The 17,689-nt window shown below is 27.6% G+C and overlaps 3 protein-coding genes across 3 annotated transcripts; 2 read left to right on the top strand and 1 right to left on the bottom strand.

Annotated features, from left to right (window-relative positions):
- Window positions 1-562: 562 nt before the first annotated feature.
- LOC145742069 (DNA-directed RNA polymerases I, II, and III subunit RPABC3-like) lies at window positions 563-1,403 on the bottom strand. The gene has a single exon (XM_082559818.1). It carries the CDS (start codon window positions 1,287-1,289, stop codon window positions 831-833), a length of 459 nt encoding a protein of 152 aa, XP_082415944.1. The 5' UTR covers window positions 1,290-1,403; the 3' UTR covers window positions 563-830.
- Window positions 1,404-1,934: 531 nt separating this feature from the next.
- On the top strand, window positions 1,935-3,956 carry LOC145741540 (large ribosomal subunit protein uL14). The gene is made up of 5 exons (XM_082559137.1): window positions 1,935-2,034; window positions 2,213-2,296; window positions 2,731-2,859; window positions 3,374-3,487; window positions 3,854-3,956. The coding sequence occupies exons 1-5, from the start codon at window positions 2,022-2,024 to the stop codon at window positions 3,934-3,936; spliced, it is 423 nt and encodes a 140-aa protein (XP_082415263.1). The 5' UTR covers window positions 1,935-2,021; the 3' UTR covers window positions 3,937-3,956.
- Window positions 3,957-4,356: 400 nt separating this feature from the next.
- On the top strand, window positions 4,357-8,244 carry LOC145743174 (divergent protein kinase domain 2A-like). The gene is made up of 8 exons (XM_082561083.1): window positions 4,357-4,617; window positions 4,738-4,833; window positions 5,584-5,829; window positions 6,054-6,247; window positions 6,354-6,500; window positions 6,776-6,935; window positions 7,200-7,450; window positions 7,827-8,244. The coding sequence occupies exons 1-8, from the start codon at window positions 4,365-4,367 to the stop codon at window positions 8,070-8,072; spliced, it is 1,593 nt and encodes a 530-aa protein (XP_082417209.1). The 5' UTR covers window positions 4,357-4,364; the 3' UTR covers window positions 8,073-8,244.
- Window positions 8,245-17,689: the final 9,445 nt, after the last annotated feature.

Raw genomic sequence — 17,689 nt, forward strand, 5'->3', positions numbered from 1 at the left:
TCGATGTACTTACTACAGAAAGTGTAACCTTTTTTACATGCTAGCATCAAATGCATACAAATTTACTTCTCTTAAAACTTTTTTTATATAAAAAAGAAAGCCAGGAGACATCTTGCAAAATCCTTTTATAATATTTATCGGCTTTGGGTATGTAATTAGAAAATTAGATTTAAAAAATGTCAGAACCAGTGAAAAATAACAAATATATTACCTTAATTAAATCATGATTTATGGGTTATTATCAGACTAATTAGGTTAAATGGTCATTAACTTCGTTAGTTAATGATGTACTTTAATTAAGATGGGTGACGTATTTAAACCTAATGCATATGAATAACTAGCTTTTATGATCAATTAGTTGGATTTAATTTAAAAAAAAATTGTAATTAGAAATTTTTATTAACCATTAATAAGATTGATTTCCTGATATTATATATTGTTATGAAGGTTCTAAACCTGTATGCACTTTTAAAATTATTTTAGAAAAAAGTTAATATTTCCTTTTTATTTTGGTTTTAAAATATAAGTTAATCTCAAACTATAAATTATATATTAACTTTACTTTGACAAATTTTATTTTAAAACACAATATCAAAGTAAAAAATAAACAGTAAAATTTATCACATAAACATGATGTTAAGCAATGGAAATAACTTTACAATGTTAACATAATCCTTATCCAGATACATTATAAACAAATTGGATTTTTAATTGGTTAATATAAAAAGATAATTGGCAGTAGGACAATATCATAAACAAGTTATTAAGCAGTGTTTTTGAAAAGGTTATAGAACTTTTTCTCTTTTAAACAAAATTTGAAAACAAGTGTATTAAAAAGCTAACTTCTTAAGAAGAAGATATAAATTTTGATCAACAGTCATCCCATGTAAGTTATTAGCATCCCCCTGCAGTCTCATCAACAGACCTCCAAAAGATACATAAGCAGACAATCTAGTTGCCACATCACCCCCAGATTCCACCCCTTCAATTCGATACACTTTTCCATACATCACATACTCAAATTGGTCTGCTCTGGAAGGGGTGTTTTCCCAGAGTGGGTTATACTCCCCATCCCCCGGTGTCCCATCTTCATTGAGTGTTGTTGCTAAGACCAATCGGAATTTGTCTCCAAGTTCTAAGGGGTATAATTGGGTGTTAACGTCAAGTATTAAGTCCATTTTAAATGATTCACTATCGCAATGCATTCGTGATACTCTGTCGAATTTTTTGCCCTCTGGATCTACATCTTTGATGTCAAATATGTCCTCGAATAAAAGTCCAGTAGCCATGTGACTTGTGTTTAGATGAGAATAATTGTATAACTGACTGAAAAATAATCAGTTTCGGGTTTTTATTTTATAACTCTTTGTTCAGCTTATAATTTAATAAATAGTCCTTGTATGACAACCTTTAAAAAACAAAGTATGAGTAATTAAATTTGTAAGTGCATTTGCTTTGGTAATTACTAATTGTTGCGTTTTATTTAATTATTTATTGTTTTTATAAAAGGTTTTATTTGTTTCTTGATACATAGATTTGTTTTTGTCATATTTTTATTAGAATTAAGAAAACGTATAGACAGATAGAGAAGAAAGCTAGGTTTATAATTTAAATACAGACAGATAGCTGAGCGCAAATTATATATGCTATATTTTAAGTAGTTATATTTAACTTAAACAAGTTCTTAGTTTAACTAAGTTTGTTTAAAACAAAATAAAAACATAAACTCGTGTTTAGGTTCATAGGTTACAATCGTCACGGTGTGTAGTAATGGTGTGGGAAGATACTTTAATTTCATTTTTTGCATTTTATATTTGAATTTGCATTTTTTTATATTTTAAGGTGAAATAAAACTACTTATTCTTATTTAATTTTTAGTTAAATGAATTTTGTGAAAAATTATTTTTAAGGGAAATGTTTGTGTTTTATTAAAAATTAAAACCACGCACCTAGCGGATAGTAAACGCATACACTCGACTAAAATTTTCTTTCCATCTCTTTTTAAAACTTAACCTAACAAAATGTCTAAGAGAGGTGAGTTAGGCTGTAGTTATATCTAAATTAATCTAAAATACTGCTAAATACAGTGGAAATCAAGTTTAAGTTAAAATATCTTTGTATATATCTAATTAACTTGGTTAAAAAGTTAGTTGAAAGGAATAAATATTAGTATATTTAAAACGGATTTTGAATCAAAATGTTATTTAATTAGGACGTGGAGGAGCGTCTGGAGGAAAATTCCGCATCACTCTTGGTCTCCCAGTAGGAGCAGTTGTCAATTGCGCTGACAATACAGGTAATAAATTGTTTGCATGTAGACATTTTTTTGATTTTATTTTTTTAATTTTGTCAGTGTTTAAAGGGCAATTTTATTTTGAACTAGACATGTGTTTATTTATGTTGTCGGGTGGTTATAGAGATTTTGAAAATAATATTATGTTTTAGGAGATTTAGAGAATAGTTTTAGTATTTTTAAAGCAATTGTTAAAGTTAGAATTTAAATTCAAACAGATATATATTTGTATTTTATTAAATTTTTATTTTTTGTAAGCGTTGAAAGTGCAATGATGAGAACTTTTTTATCCATCTTTCGGGTCTGTAGTTAATCGATGATGATGACATTATTCTGAGCACTTTTTTATATAAAACGAAAACAATGTATATATATACAGCATTTTTACTGTTAAAAGCTATTAAAATGTTGTTAAACTTTTATTTAAAATATTTCAGGTGCTAAAAACCTTTACATTATTGCTGTAAAAGGAATAAAAGGTCGATTAAACAGATTACCTGCTGCTGGGGTTGGGGATATTGTTCTTGCGACTGTTAAAAAAGGAAAGCCGGAATTAAGAAAAAAGGGTGAATATTTTGATTTAAAAATTTTTTCACACTCTTTTAAATGGATAGGTTTTTATATTTTTATATGAAAAGGTTGTGGTATTAGGACGTGTTTGAGCTATTCATAAGCGACGGACTCTAGGGTGAATAGTGTGGCGTTGGTGCAGCTCAAACATAAAACATTTTGGCTCGTAGTCCAGTGCTATGATCGCTATTACACAATACCAAACTTTTTGATATAAATTTAATGAAGATTAGTGGACAGTATATGTATACTGCCATTCGAGGTGTGTTGGTGATTCATCCTGGGCATATATTAGTTGCAAGTTGCGACCATATTATGACAATTAAAATGCACCTTATAGGGCAGCCAATAAACTAGAATATAAATATAAATTTGTTGATACGTATATATGCTTAAATTTTAATATATTTTAAACAATAGTTCAATTCATTTTTCCAGTATATATTTATATGTACAACTCACATGCTTGTTATTTAGAATTTAATTTTAATATTGTATTATGTTTTTTAGTCCATCCTGCGGTTATAATCAGACAGTCTAAGTCATTCAGAAGAAAGCATGGGGTCTATATTTATTTTGAAGACAATGCCGGTGTGATAGTTAACCAAAAAGGAGAAATGAAAGGTATTTAACCAGTACCTATAAAATATACACATCTAAATAGACCATATAGATTGAACATATATCAAATAAAAAAGGGTCGGAGTTGAGGTTTAATTCATGTAATCCTTTTGTTCCAATTATTCCATTCGGTCTGTATATTTTATTAAAATATAAATAAATTTTATAGAAATTCCTTTTTTTTTTGTTAAAAGTGCTATGATGAGAACTTTTTTATCCATCTTTCGGGTCTGTAGTTCATCGATGATGATAATTTTAATCTGAGCACTTATAGTCTAACAATTCTTTTTTAAAGCTTTTTTTTAACTAAAAGCAGGTTGAAAAGATTATTAATTATCGAGCGTCATTAAAATCAAGTTTTTTGTTTAGGTTCTGCCATAACTGGTCCTGTTGCCAAAGAATGTGCAGACTGCTGGCCCAGAATTGCTTCGAATGCAAGTTCAATTGCTTAAATAAATACTTAAAAATTAAATTGTTTGGTTTATGCTCTATGACAGTTAGTTAGAAATTTATCAGTACTAAGAATAACATACAATTTTTTTTAATGCTATTTTTAAAGTAAAAAAACTAATAAAACAGATTTTTTTTTAATTATTTATGATTTTTTTACTTAATTTCGACAGCATTTTATATTTGAAATAATTAAACAACAATGAACATTTTTTACAAATTTAAAAAAAAATTATATTCAACGAGTATTATTAAATAACAATTAGTATTTAATATATTAACTGATAATTTATTAAGACTTCTTCCAATTTTTAAAAAAAAGTAGAAAAAGTAATATTTTCAAATCGTTTTTTCAATGACTTCCGTTCTGTTTTGCTATTAAGAAACTTTTAAAAACGCAACCATAGTCAATGATTCAGCAATCAGCAAAATGAATTATAAAATTACAAATGTTTTTTATAAGAAATTTCTAAGAAAATTTAGAATACCCAAATTTGCAAGCTATTTAGATTATCATAAAGTAAAAGGTCGCGCGATTTGGAGACGTTTGTTTAAAGCTAGAAACAGTCAAAGAATAGCTTTGGTTTTATTAGTTTTACAAATTGTTTGGTATTTGTTTTTTAACCCAATGACATCATCTTTTTTGGAAATGGAAAAACGAATGTTTGAATATAAGTACAGCGGTAAAAATACAATAGTTTTATCATTTTGTAAATGTATTTAAAACTTCTATTACTTTAAACTTTGATTTTTTACGTTATTTTTTTAAATTAGTTCCGTTTTAAAAACATATATCTTTTTAGGAGCATCGTTATGTGAAATTTTTTCATGTTTTGGAGATAGCCTATGTGTCGATAAAGGATTTCGTGCAGAAATAAATAAAGATTCGGCCTATGCATGTCGGTACCCTACCCATATACCTAAAAAAAACTGGTTTAACTACTTACTTTTAATTTAAATACAGTTTTTTAATAGTTAAATTGTTTTGTTTTATTTTTTAACTTTGAACTCTCTAGTCTAGTAATTGTTTTGCAATATTTTATGTAATTTTAATAAGTAATTTGTATTTTACGCACTTTATACAATACAATACAGCATGCCGTGGTGTAGTAGTCAGAACACTTACTACACTACATAAGGTCCTGGGTTTGATCTCCAGTGACCTCATGCTTTTACGCCCTTGAGTAAGGCGCTATAAACGGTATAAACTCCTGCTGAGCCAGTACTTAAGCAGTAGCCTAATTACTGGGCAATTATTAACAATATTATCAGAAACTGTCACAGGCAACTCAAGACTGGGTAGGGGTAACTGGTGGTAAGAACACTTGCTACACCACACATGAGGTCGTGGGTTCAATCCCCACTGATCTCATGCTGTAGAGCCCTTGAGTAAGGTGCTATAAATGGTATGAACTCCTGCTGAGCCAGCACTTAATCAGCAGTATAATTATCGGGCAATTATAATCTATAATATCCCAATAAAACTGCCACAGACAACTCGAGACTGGGTAGGAGTAACTGATGTTACTCTATGTTGAAGTCGCGCATTCGACTTTCCCACATCGAGGATAAAGATATATATAAAAAAAAATATTTTAACGACTATTAACCCATGTGCACCAACTAAACTGTTATTTGCTCTTTTTTAGACAGAGGTTGGTTTAACGTACCGGGCGATTTAATAGACAGATACAGGCGACGCCAACCTGCGAAATTTCAAATTCCTGTAGTTCTTACTTGCGACGAAGAAAAATGTGACTTTCAAATTCAAAAGAAAATTATCAGCAAAAGAATTTTTCGAAAAATAATCTGCAAACGCTTTGGAAAAGAAGAAAACTGTAACATTTCTCAAATTTTTTATAGTCAACAAGAAACCAAAAGACTAATGAAAGCGGGTAATTTTTTTTTTAGTTGGGTAACTCAACAGATTTGATATGCCAGTTCATGCAAAATTTCTGAAATTTTAACTTGCTTTTTCCTGCCATGCCCGTTAACTTATTTATCGTTTTTTCTCCATTTTTTACATTAAACGTAATTAAATATAACTATTTAACTTAATTACTGAAAAAATCTGAAGCTAGTCTCAATGGATGTCTAATATCTATTTTTGTGTATTAAGATCGTTTGTTTCCGGACATCATCCGGGGGATCTCCCCTCCGTTCACATGCGCGACCTTGCGGCTTGCGGATCGAGCACTAAGACGAGCAACAGGAACTCGAAAAGTTGGCTCAGTCAAGTTAAAACATTACAACGAAAAGGAGAAAGCGACTTTGTTGTTTAGAATTATGATGTCACCGGGCTCAGTAGTGCAGGTAAACATTTTAATTTATATTTAAAGTTCTGCCAAAATGAGACCTTTAGTAAAAGTGAAACTTAAATTTGTGTAAAAAATTAAACTTTTTTTTTAAATTTTTTTAGCAAATGTTTCCAAATGACGAAGGTTGGTTGTTTGAGAAAACGTTAGGTGCATGTGGTAGTGTTGTCGTTTCTTCGAATCTTGCTTCAAAATCCTTGTTTGAAATGTACTCAGCCCCGTGGAATGTTCGATTAGACTTAGCTGTGCAGGTAACAGTTGGTTTACATTTTTAATGTTGTACTAATTTTAAAAGTTATGCTACACGTAAGTGAACTTTGCCAGTACAACTTTTTTGTTTGTTGTAGACTTTGCCAGTACAACCTTTTTTGTTGTTTACGACATGCTGGAAAACGTCATAACAACTTCTTATCAGATTGCAAATGCCCTGTTTATTTACAAAAGAGTTGTTATTTCCATATAATCAAGAGCTTAGTAAATTATATACAGGGTTTTATTACAAAAAATAACTTCGCATTCTTTTTAGTTGTTGGATTTGGCCAACTTCTTTAGCGAAAACGACTACGAATTTATAATTCTAATTCATAAGTTGACTCCATTGGATTTCGGTGTTTCGGATAGAGCAAAACTTGGTATAAGAACAGCTGATGATGTCATTATTGTGGATAGTCACACTATACATGAAGGTAAAAAAAACAAATTAGGTTGAATATTGCAAAGTCACTTATATTCAAAACAAACTAAGTTACTTATATGCTGTAAAACTCGTCTACTACTCGTATCATGAATTCATACATAACATTTCAATAAATTTTAACTAACAAGTCACGTGGTACAGCCCACGTGATGGAAAAAATGTGTAAACACGTGACCAAATGCAGATAACAACTTTAAGTTAATACGAAAATGGCCGATTCGTTACATTATCTTTTTTTTATTGTGATCTGCAGAAACAAAGACAAAACAACATTCAAAAAAGACAAAAAATAAACAGCATAAATACCAAAAAACGAAACGCCAGATTTATGAAGCAAAATACGATCCAACCTCAATAAATATTCCGACATCACATATATGCCAAAGCTCTGAAACTGATGTTAATTATTATGCAATATGTCGCAATATATTAGCTGGTGATTGGGTTAGCAGTGATGGCAGAACTTTAAAAGAAGGGTTATTACATGACCCAGCAGAGCTTGGGGTAATATAAGAATTTTGCTTTCAAATTTTAGACGCAGTTAAATTTCAATTAAAAATTTTGAAAACATGTTTTACCCATGAATTTAATTCAACTAATATAAGAAAATATGTTGATTTTTTTGTAATAACAAATAGTCTAGCCTATTAAGCTTTTTAAATTCAAGCCAAATTTAAGTGTCATATCCAAACTTTGCAAGCATTTTCTTTTAAAGGGTAATTATTTTATTATCAATAATATCCCAAACTGCCAAAGGCAACTCGAGACTGTGTCGGGTCGGGGTTACTGATGTAACTTTATGTTTAGGTCGTGAAGTCGACCTTTTCACATCTAGAATAAACAAATGTAAAAAAAATAACAAAAAAAAATTAAAATTTAGTCATTTTCAAACCAAATGTATGTTCTCTTGGATTTGTGCATGCGAGGTTCAGCAGCGGTTCCTAAAGAACGAAGCATTCTTACGTCGTCTGTTCGTCGTCTGGCAGCCGGAAATCTAAGGAAACTTTTAGCAAAAAATCGAGAATGTAGCGAATCTTTTGCGTACCGATATCCAGAATGTCAATGGGAAGGTCAGAGTAAAGATTTGTACAGACTTCCAAACTTTGAACTGAATTGGATGCAATAACATTTGTTTTTGTTGCTCACAAAGTGCAATACATCTTCATATATATTTAGCTCTTTTAATACCAAATTTTGTTTCTGTGAATTTAAATGGTCATAAATTTAAATTTGTTATAGAAAATATTGTTTGCGTATATTCTAAACATGTGGTTTGGGGAATTAAAAAAATCTTTATAATAAACATACAAACAAAAATGTATTTATAAACACCATTATGTAATTTTAAAAATATAAACATATTTATAATATTGACACATCAAAAAGGTAAACTCAATCTGTTAAATGAGGATAATTATTATTTCACTATTTATTTAAAAAAAAACAATTAGCGTTGGAATGTCGACTCAAGAATTGCTCTAGACTAAAACGCGGAAACGTGGTTTTGTGACGTCACAAAAACCTTCTCTAAAGTTCTTTTTTCGCTTTGCGCTCCTGCTGTGTGCGCGCGTTTTTGAGCTCTGTTTTTAGATGTCTCTTTATTGGTAAGTTTACCTCTTTCGCTAAATTAAAAGCAATTTATAATGTTGTTATGTTTTAATTAATAATAGTTTGAATTAATATATTATAACACAAATCATATTATGATTGTTTGAACTGAATGTTAACATGTTTATTGCTAGTTTTTCAGTATTTCTTAATAATTTTGTCAATTTTAATGATTTAAATAGTGTAATATCACGCTTATAGGATAAACAGTTTATAAATGGTTGTTAATTAGCGCTGGGCACTGATTAAAACTCTGGTCCGTTTAAATTTACTATGCAAAATATTTTAAAATAGCCCGTTTAAGTGTTGTTTTTAATAAAAAACGCAAAATTGAAAATTTTTTTATCGCATATTAAACGTTTTTCAAACAAAAAACTGACGCCATTTATCGTAATCATTATTTAAAACACGCGCACGTTATAGTAACTCTTTAAACATAATTGGGCATGTTTAGTTGACAACATTTTAAAAAATTTATTTTTACATAATATTTGTAGTGATAGTTATACTGATTTGTTTTTAGAAATATTTATTAAATTATTGAGTTTCTAAATTTATTGTTTTAATACAGGATTTGCTGCTTTCCTATCGGCTGCTTGGTCAATTGGATCCTTACTGCTTGGTCACTTGGATCTTTAACTGTTATGCAGATTTGTGTGGATTTTATGGAAAACTTTTAACTGTTATGCAGATTTGAGTGAGTTGCAAAACTTTATTGTAACAAAAATGACTTACTTCAGACATTATAACAATATCACAAAAATAAATGTAAATTAGGAAAAGACAATTAAGACATTTTAGTGCAAAGCACTTCAATTTTATATATTCATTATTGCTATTAAAAATGATCAGTTTGTTATAATTACAAACATACGCAGTGATCGTAATGTTTATATATATATAAAGGTAAAAATACATTTTTAACTAATTTTTATCATTTTTATAATTATGTTGTTTTAATATAAAACAAATGCAATAATTTTATTGTTTTTAAAAACACAAATTTATACATTTTTAACTTAATTTTTATAGGTATTTATTTTATACAATATATTGTTTTACTATAAACAAACACAATTATTGTAATATTTTTAAAAACACAAATTTATACCTGGTTAACTTAATTTTAATAAAGGGTCTGCCCAGCAATAATATTAAGATTTAAAATATTTTGTCAACTGAACTAATGGTGTTTAGTAATTGTAAATAGATTTACGTTACTTTAGAAATTTGAACAATATTTTATTCTAAAAGTTTGGAATCCAAGTTTATGAATTTTGATTAATCCCCTCCTTCCCTTTATTACCCCAAATTGTATGTATGCTGCATGAACTGCATGGGTTTTATTTTTTGCATGGTGTTACTAACTGCTGCTGCTGCTGCTGCATATGCTTTTTGCAAACATAATTATCAGCGCTTAAGCGAGCCTCTGCGAAATTGTCATATCTCAAAAATTATAAACTTGGTCCTCTAAAAGTTTGGAATAAATATTGTTCAGTTTCTGAAGTTACATTAATTTGTTTGCTACTACTTTGCATCATTAGTAAAGTTTAAATTTTACTTTAAATTGGCATATTGTTGTTAGGTATTACTGGACATTAAAGTTGAGTTAAACTGAGTTAGTTTTAATGTAAAACACAAACTAGTTTAAGATTATGTTTATTTTGTGTATTGTTTTGCATTTGCATTTGTAAAATACTAAAAACAACGGTGGTTTAAGGACAATTGTTTAAAGGCTATACCACTAAAAACTTTTAAAAAATCAACACAAATAAATTGACAATTGCAATAAAGACAATGAGAATTCTGGAATCTATTTTCTAAAAGGATTATTGAAATTTATTTCTGGAGAAAAATTGGAATTTATTTTTTGGAGGAATACTGGAATTTTTTAAAGAAATACTGGAATTTTTTTGGAGGAATTTTGGAATTTATTTTTGAAAAAGGGTTGGAATTTATTTTTGGAGGACTACTGGAATTTATTTTATGAGGAAAACTGAAATTTTTTGAAGGAGTACTGGGATTTTTTTTGGAGTAATACTGGAATTTTTTTGAAGGAATACTGAAATTTTTTTGAAGGAATACTAAAATTTTTTTGAAGGAAAACTGAAATTTTTTGAAGGAAAACTGAAATTTTTTTGAAGGAAAACTGAAATTTTTTTGAAGAAAAACTGGAATTTTTTGAAGGAAAACTGGAATTTTTTGAAGGAAAACTGGAATTTTTTGAAGGAAAACTGGAATTTTTTGAAGGAAAACTGGAATTTTTTGAAGGAAAACTGGAATTTTTTGAAAAAAAACTGGAATTTTTTGAAGGAAAACTGGAATTTTTTGAAAGAATGCTGGAATTTTTTGAAAGAATGCTGGAATTTTTTGAAGGAATGCTGGAATTTTTTGAAGGAATGCTGGAATTTATTTGGAGGAAAACTGGAGTTTTTTTAAAGGTAATACTGGAATCTATTTTAAAAAAATCTAGAATAGGAATACTGTTTAATTTTTTGAAGGAAAACTGGAATTTTTTGAAGGAAAACTGGAATTTTTTGAAGGAATGCTGGAATTTTTTGAAATTCTTTCAGAAAAGAATTTCAACTTAAAAAATTTTTTTTCAGAAAAGAATTTTAACACTTAATGTGTTATAATATCACTTTTGTGATATTTTGCGTTGCGACGTTCGCTTAAATGAATCGATTATTTTTTATTCAATTCTTCCGTATAAGAATATGAATTTCGGCTCGCTTTAATTCTGATGCTTAACGCTCGCATGCGATTCCGTTGTGCAAAATAGTGGAAGAAAGTGAATTAGATAAAATTACTCACATTTTAAAAACCCAAAAAATGACAGATGTTAGCAAAAAATAAAAAGTTTCAAGAAGCATTAAGTTCTTTGTAAATTACAGTTAGAAAATTTGTTGACCAAGTTATTTCCAAGTAAGAAACATAATTTTAGCTCGGTGGTTTTGGTAAATTATTTAGCACAAACTTAGAATTTTAAAGAATTTCAAGAATCAATGTTTTTGAAGAATCAATGTTTTAAGTAAACTAAGTCATCTAACAACTTCAAGTTTTGGGTAAGTATTGCCCCCCATGTAAGTATCAGGCTGGCATATTTTTTTACCCTACTAACCCCTCACCGATTTGTTTTTTCAGCTCTACAGGCTAACTAAGATTAACCCCTAACCATTTATTTTTTCAGCTCTACAGGCTAACTAAGATTAACCCCTAACCATTTATTTTTTCAGCTCTACAGGTTAACTAATATTAACCCCTAACCATTTATTTTTTCAGCTCCACAGGTTAACTAATACTAAACTAAGGCTAACCTTATCTCATTTTTTTAAAGGTTTTCAGGTTTTAGGTCAACAATCTAAATTAGGGGAATCAAAATATCAATTCAATTAATCATCACAGTTTTACAGTATTACAGTTCAGTTCATGTTACTATAGATTATTTGTTTTTAGTGGTTCAGAACCAATCGCGGTCAGACCGATATTCTGCTAATAGGTACAACCACCGAGAGTTAGTTTTAGTCCGCCGTATACATCCAAAGGTTTTTGCCGGGTTTTATGGGTTTCTGACCTTTTTTTTTCTCCTGACCATAAAATTTTGGTGTTGGCCTAGAACTTAACCCATTGCTTTCTGGTTGACCTTGTCGTGGTGCAATGGCTTATTACCAACAGACCAGAGTGACCTGGTTTTGATTTTACCAAAATAATAATTTCTAAGTTGGCCCTTTTCCCTAATAAATTTTATCAAAACCAGGTCAAACAATTTTTAACTATAATCCTGCAACATAACTAAATTAAATATGAAAAAAAAAATATTGAACAATTAGATTCTAAAATATGAAGTATTATGTTTTGCTAGTTTTTTAGAACAATTACATAAGCCTGCCCTAGAGTTGGCTGGCATTTTATTTGTCGTAATATGGTTGCTACACCCAAGCAATATTTGTCTGCAATAATTTACCTGCAAACAACAGTTTAATTTTTTAGTGGGCCTATAAATTTATTATAAATTTTTTATATATACATATTGCCTACCAAGCTCCATTATATTTAGAGATCTACTTACAATTTAATATTCATTTTTAAATTAATGTTACTTTATGTTTTAAATATATTGTTTCTTGTTTGGTTTAAAGCCAGTTATGTAAAGCTGGTAACGTTACAATAAAATAGTAAAAGAATTTATTTGTGGTGGATGACAGGAAAAATAATATCTTCAATCATTATTATGTTTTAAACAGATGATGACTTTAATCCAATTGCTATAAAGTTAAAAATTTTAATAAATTTAAATTTTTTATTAAATTTTTCAGATATTTCACTTTTAGATTTTGTGTATGCACAATATTACTTAAATTTTTTTTTCATGCATCAAAGAAGGTGAAAAAAATATACAGTTGACAAAATCAAATTTATGATTTATTAAGATTTAAAACTTACAGGCATTGTAACATTATTAACATAATAAAAAAATTTAGGCAATAAAATTCTTTAATTAATAACATATAACAAAAGTTGTCCTACATTAAAACTTAGTACTTCACTAAAAATGTTACAACTTGAAATATTTTAAACCCTAATTATACAATTTAAATTAAAAACTAGATTTATTTGATAAATAAAATATGGTTCGAAAATATTTGATTATTTTTAACATAAATTTTTATAAATAAAAAAAGATATGCATAAACATTAACTAAGAATATTACAAACCTTTGATTTTAAATAAACAAACAAGCATTTATATATATAATACAAACAAAAACTAATATTTAACCCAGTTTTAAGTTGGTGATATTAGGATATAAATTATAGTAAATTTTAAATTCTTAAAATTGATTTTTATTAAATAAACAAGCATTTAAATATGATAAATAAACAAAAATTATTTTTTTAATATGTTTTTTAATTACTTATATTATAAAATACATCATACCAAATTTTTAATGCTTAATGTCGAACTTTAATTTTTAATGAACAAACCAGCATTTAAATATAAAAAACAAACAAGTATTATTTTTTAATTTATTTTCGAATTATAAATATTATAAGATAAAACCGACCAAAATTTAAAAACCTAATAACAATCTTTAAATTTAAATAAACAAACACCTATTAATTAGTAATTGGTGACAAAAATTAAATTCGTTTTGGAGTTACTAATATCATGATATACAATTGACAAAATTTTAAAAATTAGTAACAACCTTTAAATTTTAATAAACAAACACCTATTATTAAGTTAATAGTGATAAAAATTAAAATTTTAATTTATTTTTAAATTAGTAATATCATAATATACAATTGACCAAGATTTAAAAAATTAATAACAACCTTTAAATTTTAATAAACAAACACCTATTAATTAGTAATTAGTGATAATTAAATGTTGTAAATAGGAGGTTTGCGATTCGTTGGGATAATAACAAACATACTAAAAATTTAGAACTTTTAGTTTTAAAGAACAAAAGTTATCGTCTTTCAAAATTCTGACTAGAAAGAATAAAAACAATAATAATAATAAATACACTGACAATAACAATATGTTTCGAAATCTAAGATTTCGAACCATAATAATTGCAAAACAATTTTTATTTAAACTTAAATATTTTCTGCTTGCAAAAGTTTAATATAGATATTAAATAGTATTACATGTAATATACATGATTCAGCAAAATACAACAATAATTTAATTAAAACACCAAAACAAATAAGAATTGTTACAAAAAGATTTTAAAGACTTCAAAGATGAAACAAACTTTTAACTTTTAATTTAAATATTCCAAATTTTTTTTTGATTTATTGAACCAAAAAATCAAATTTAGAGAAATACAAATTTCAAGAAGGTTGCTGGATGTTGTTTTTATTTATTAAAATGTTGTTAGTTAAAAATGTGTAAAAACAGCAGTTTGTTGTTTTACAGAAAACAGTTCTTTTACCTAATACAGCTCCGACATATAAAATGTTTGATCCTCACTGCTCTCATGCGTGTGTAGGAAAAGCACTTAGCATCGCAATCAATTACGCTGCAAAGGCTTTCCTAGCCTCAAAACAGCTGTGGTGCTGGTTCACAAAGAACGGCAAAAATCACCTGCATTGACAGCCGTGATGTAATTTCCGCCCAAAACTGAGGGTATCAAAAGCAAAAATATTTACAAACTTTACCAACACCATTAACCCGAACCAACCTATTATGAAGTACAAAAAAGAATACGTAAGAACCCCTTCTCAGGCAAAATAATAACTTTCGTTCTGTGAACCCAAATAACTGTGCAAACTCGCTGTCATTCTATGCGGTTAAAAGCCGTGCAAATTTATTAACAATAAGAGAATTACAAAGAAACAATATTCATATGTATTGGTTACTTAAAAGGGAATAAAAACTAAGAAATACCTTTTTATTCAAGGACAGATCTAATTACCCATAAGGTAATTAGAATTACCAAATTTATTGCGTCATTATATTGAGATAGTTAAACATTGTATAGACGCTATGTATGTACATATCATCGCCCCAATTTTGGATTTAGGTTATATCTCGATAACATTTCCTGTTGTTGTTCAGTTTTTACTATATAGTAAAAACCTAAAAAAAACATTATCAATAGGGACATAGTTTTTCTATGTATGCGTCAGATTTTTGTTGAATATATTTTTTCTTGAATCTTATGATAATTAATTAATTTGATATAGAATTACCATCCATTTTTAATTGACAGTAAAACGTGCAGCCATGTAATGTAGTTTTGTATTATTTAACCCAGTATATTATTTATTTTCGCATCGCAGAATAATTTAGTTTGTGTCTATTATGTACCATTTGATTAATGTGTCGCTTTACGTGGAAGGAGAAGTTGTGAGTGTGTTATGATAATGATGTCAGTTTATAAATGATTTAACGTAATGTAATATTGTAATATTATCGCCCCCATTTTTGTATATATATTGTTATCAATAAAGTATGTTATTCAGAATTCTATTTGATAAGGTTTTACCTAGGAATTTAATTTAAGTATTTTAATACATTGCTTGACCTTTCTGTCACTCTCCTGACCCAATTCCCTACACTTGTAATATAAAAAGTATAAACTTCCGGTGAGCCATTCTGTATTTAGCGGAATAATCATAAGACAATTATAATTAATAACATTCCAAACTGTCAAAGGCAACTTCAGACTGACATACAATAAAAAATGAAATGAAGTTACACAAAAACAAGAAATTAATGCAGTTAGGCATTATGAATCTAAGTTATCAATAAATAATAAATATCCAAAATAAATAAATTAGATTGTCTAAATGTTTCAAACCAACTTTATTGATGGTTTTTAAAAGTGAGGGAGTTCTGCTTATACATGTCTTGAATAATGTCATGTTAAGAAAAGCACATGACATTGGGCGAAAAATATTAATTTTTTATGACAAATTTATTACATTTTTGCTAAATTTTAGAACTCAAAAATAAATAAATATTGGATGCGCATTAGCCAAACTAACATACTAGATAAGAAAATTTGACATAATTTTTAGTAGAACAAAAGTTAAAGCTATATTTTATATTTTTTTTAAATTTGTTATTTAATCTGTTATTATGTAGGCAAAAATGCAAGTTTCTTAAACAGTTGCAGTGGCGTAGTTGATAAGGCGCTTGCTTTCCGAGTCGGAAATCTGAGTTTGATCCCTGAAGTGGGCATTTAGATAAATGAATTATATTCAATACAATTAGCATTTCCTGTTACAACTGATGTTCACTTAAAAAAAAAATAATAATAATGATTAAAATTTAATTTAAAAAATTTCAAATTTTTTGAAAATTTTCGGGCCGATTTTATATGACCACCACGTTAGGTCAGGTGAAGTCATTATGCGTATATGTAAAATATCTCTAATTTTTGTTCTTTAAAAAATTTCGTTGAATTTTTTTATCTAGTATGTTAGTTTGACTAATGCGCATCTAATAAAATGTTTTTTTTTCGAGTTATGAAATTTAGCAAAAATTTAATAAAAATGTCATAACTTTATGAAATATTAATATTTCGTAAATATTTGGAAAAAGGGTAAGTTAACCTAATTAAACCCAGAATAAAAATTTGCTGTAACTTTTGTTTTACTGAAAATTTTTGCGAAATGTTTTATCTTGAATGTTAGTTAGGTCAATGTGCGTCTAGTAAAATATAAAATTTTAGGTTTTGAGATTCATCAATTTTTAATAAAAGTGTCATAACTTTTATGAATATTAATATTTTCAAAAAATATTTTCTAAACACGTTAATTGGACCTGTGCGGTTCTAACAAAACATTTATTTTTCGATTTAAATTTTATTTTTTTTTTTAAGTTTATATGCAATAGCATTGGCCAAAAATATCACGTGACCTAATTAAACCCAGAATGAAAATTTGCTGTAACTTTTGTTTTACTGAAAATTTTTGCGAAATGTTTTATCTTGAATGTTAGTTAGGTCAATGCGCGTCTAATAAAATATAAAATTTTAGGTTTTGAGATTTCATCAATTTTTAATAAAAGTGTCATAACTTTTATGAATATTAATATTTTCAAAAAATATTTTGTAAACACGTTAATTGGGCCTGTGTGGTTCTAACAAAACATTTATTTTTCGATTTAAAATTTTTTATTTTTTTTTTAAGTTTATATGCAATAGCATTGGCCAAAAATATCACGTGACCTAATTAAACCCAGAATGAAAATTTGCTGTAACTTTTGTTTTACTGAAAATTTTTGCAAAATGTTTTATCTTGAATGTTAGTTAATACAATGCGCGTCTAATAAAATATAAAATTTTAGGTTTTGAGATTCATCAATTTTTAATAAAAGTGTCATAACTTTTATGAATATTAATATTTTCAAAAAATATTTTCTAAACACGTTAATTGGACCTGTGCGGTTCTAACAAAACATTTATTTTTCGATTTAAATTTTATTTTTTTTTTTAAGTTTATATGCAATAGCATTGGCCAAAAATATCACGTGACCTAATTAAACCCAGAATGAAAATTTGCTGTAACTTTTGTTTTACTGAAAATTTTTGCGAAATGTTTTATCTTGAATGTTAGTTAGGTCAATGCGCGTCTAATAAAATATAAAATTTTAGGTTTTGAGATTTCATCAATTTT

The sequence above is a fragment of the Corella eumyota genome, chromosome 2 (assembly GCF_963082875.1).
Source record: "Corella eumyota chromosome 2, kaCorEumy4.1, whole genome shotgun sequence".
Lineage (NCBI taxonomy): Eukaryota > Metazoa > Chordata > Ascidiacea > Phlebobranchia > Corellidae > Corella > Corella eumyota.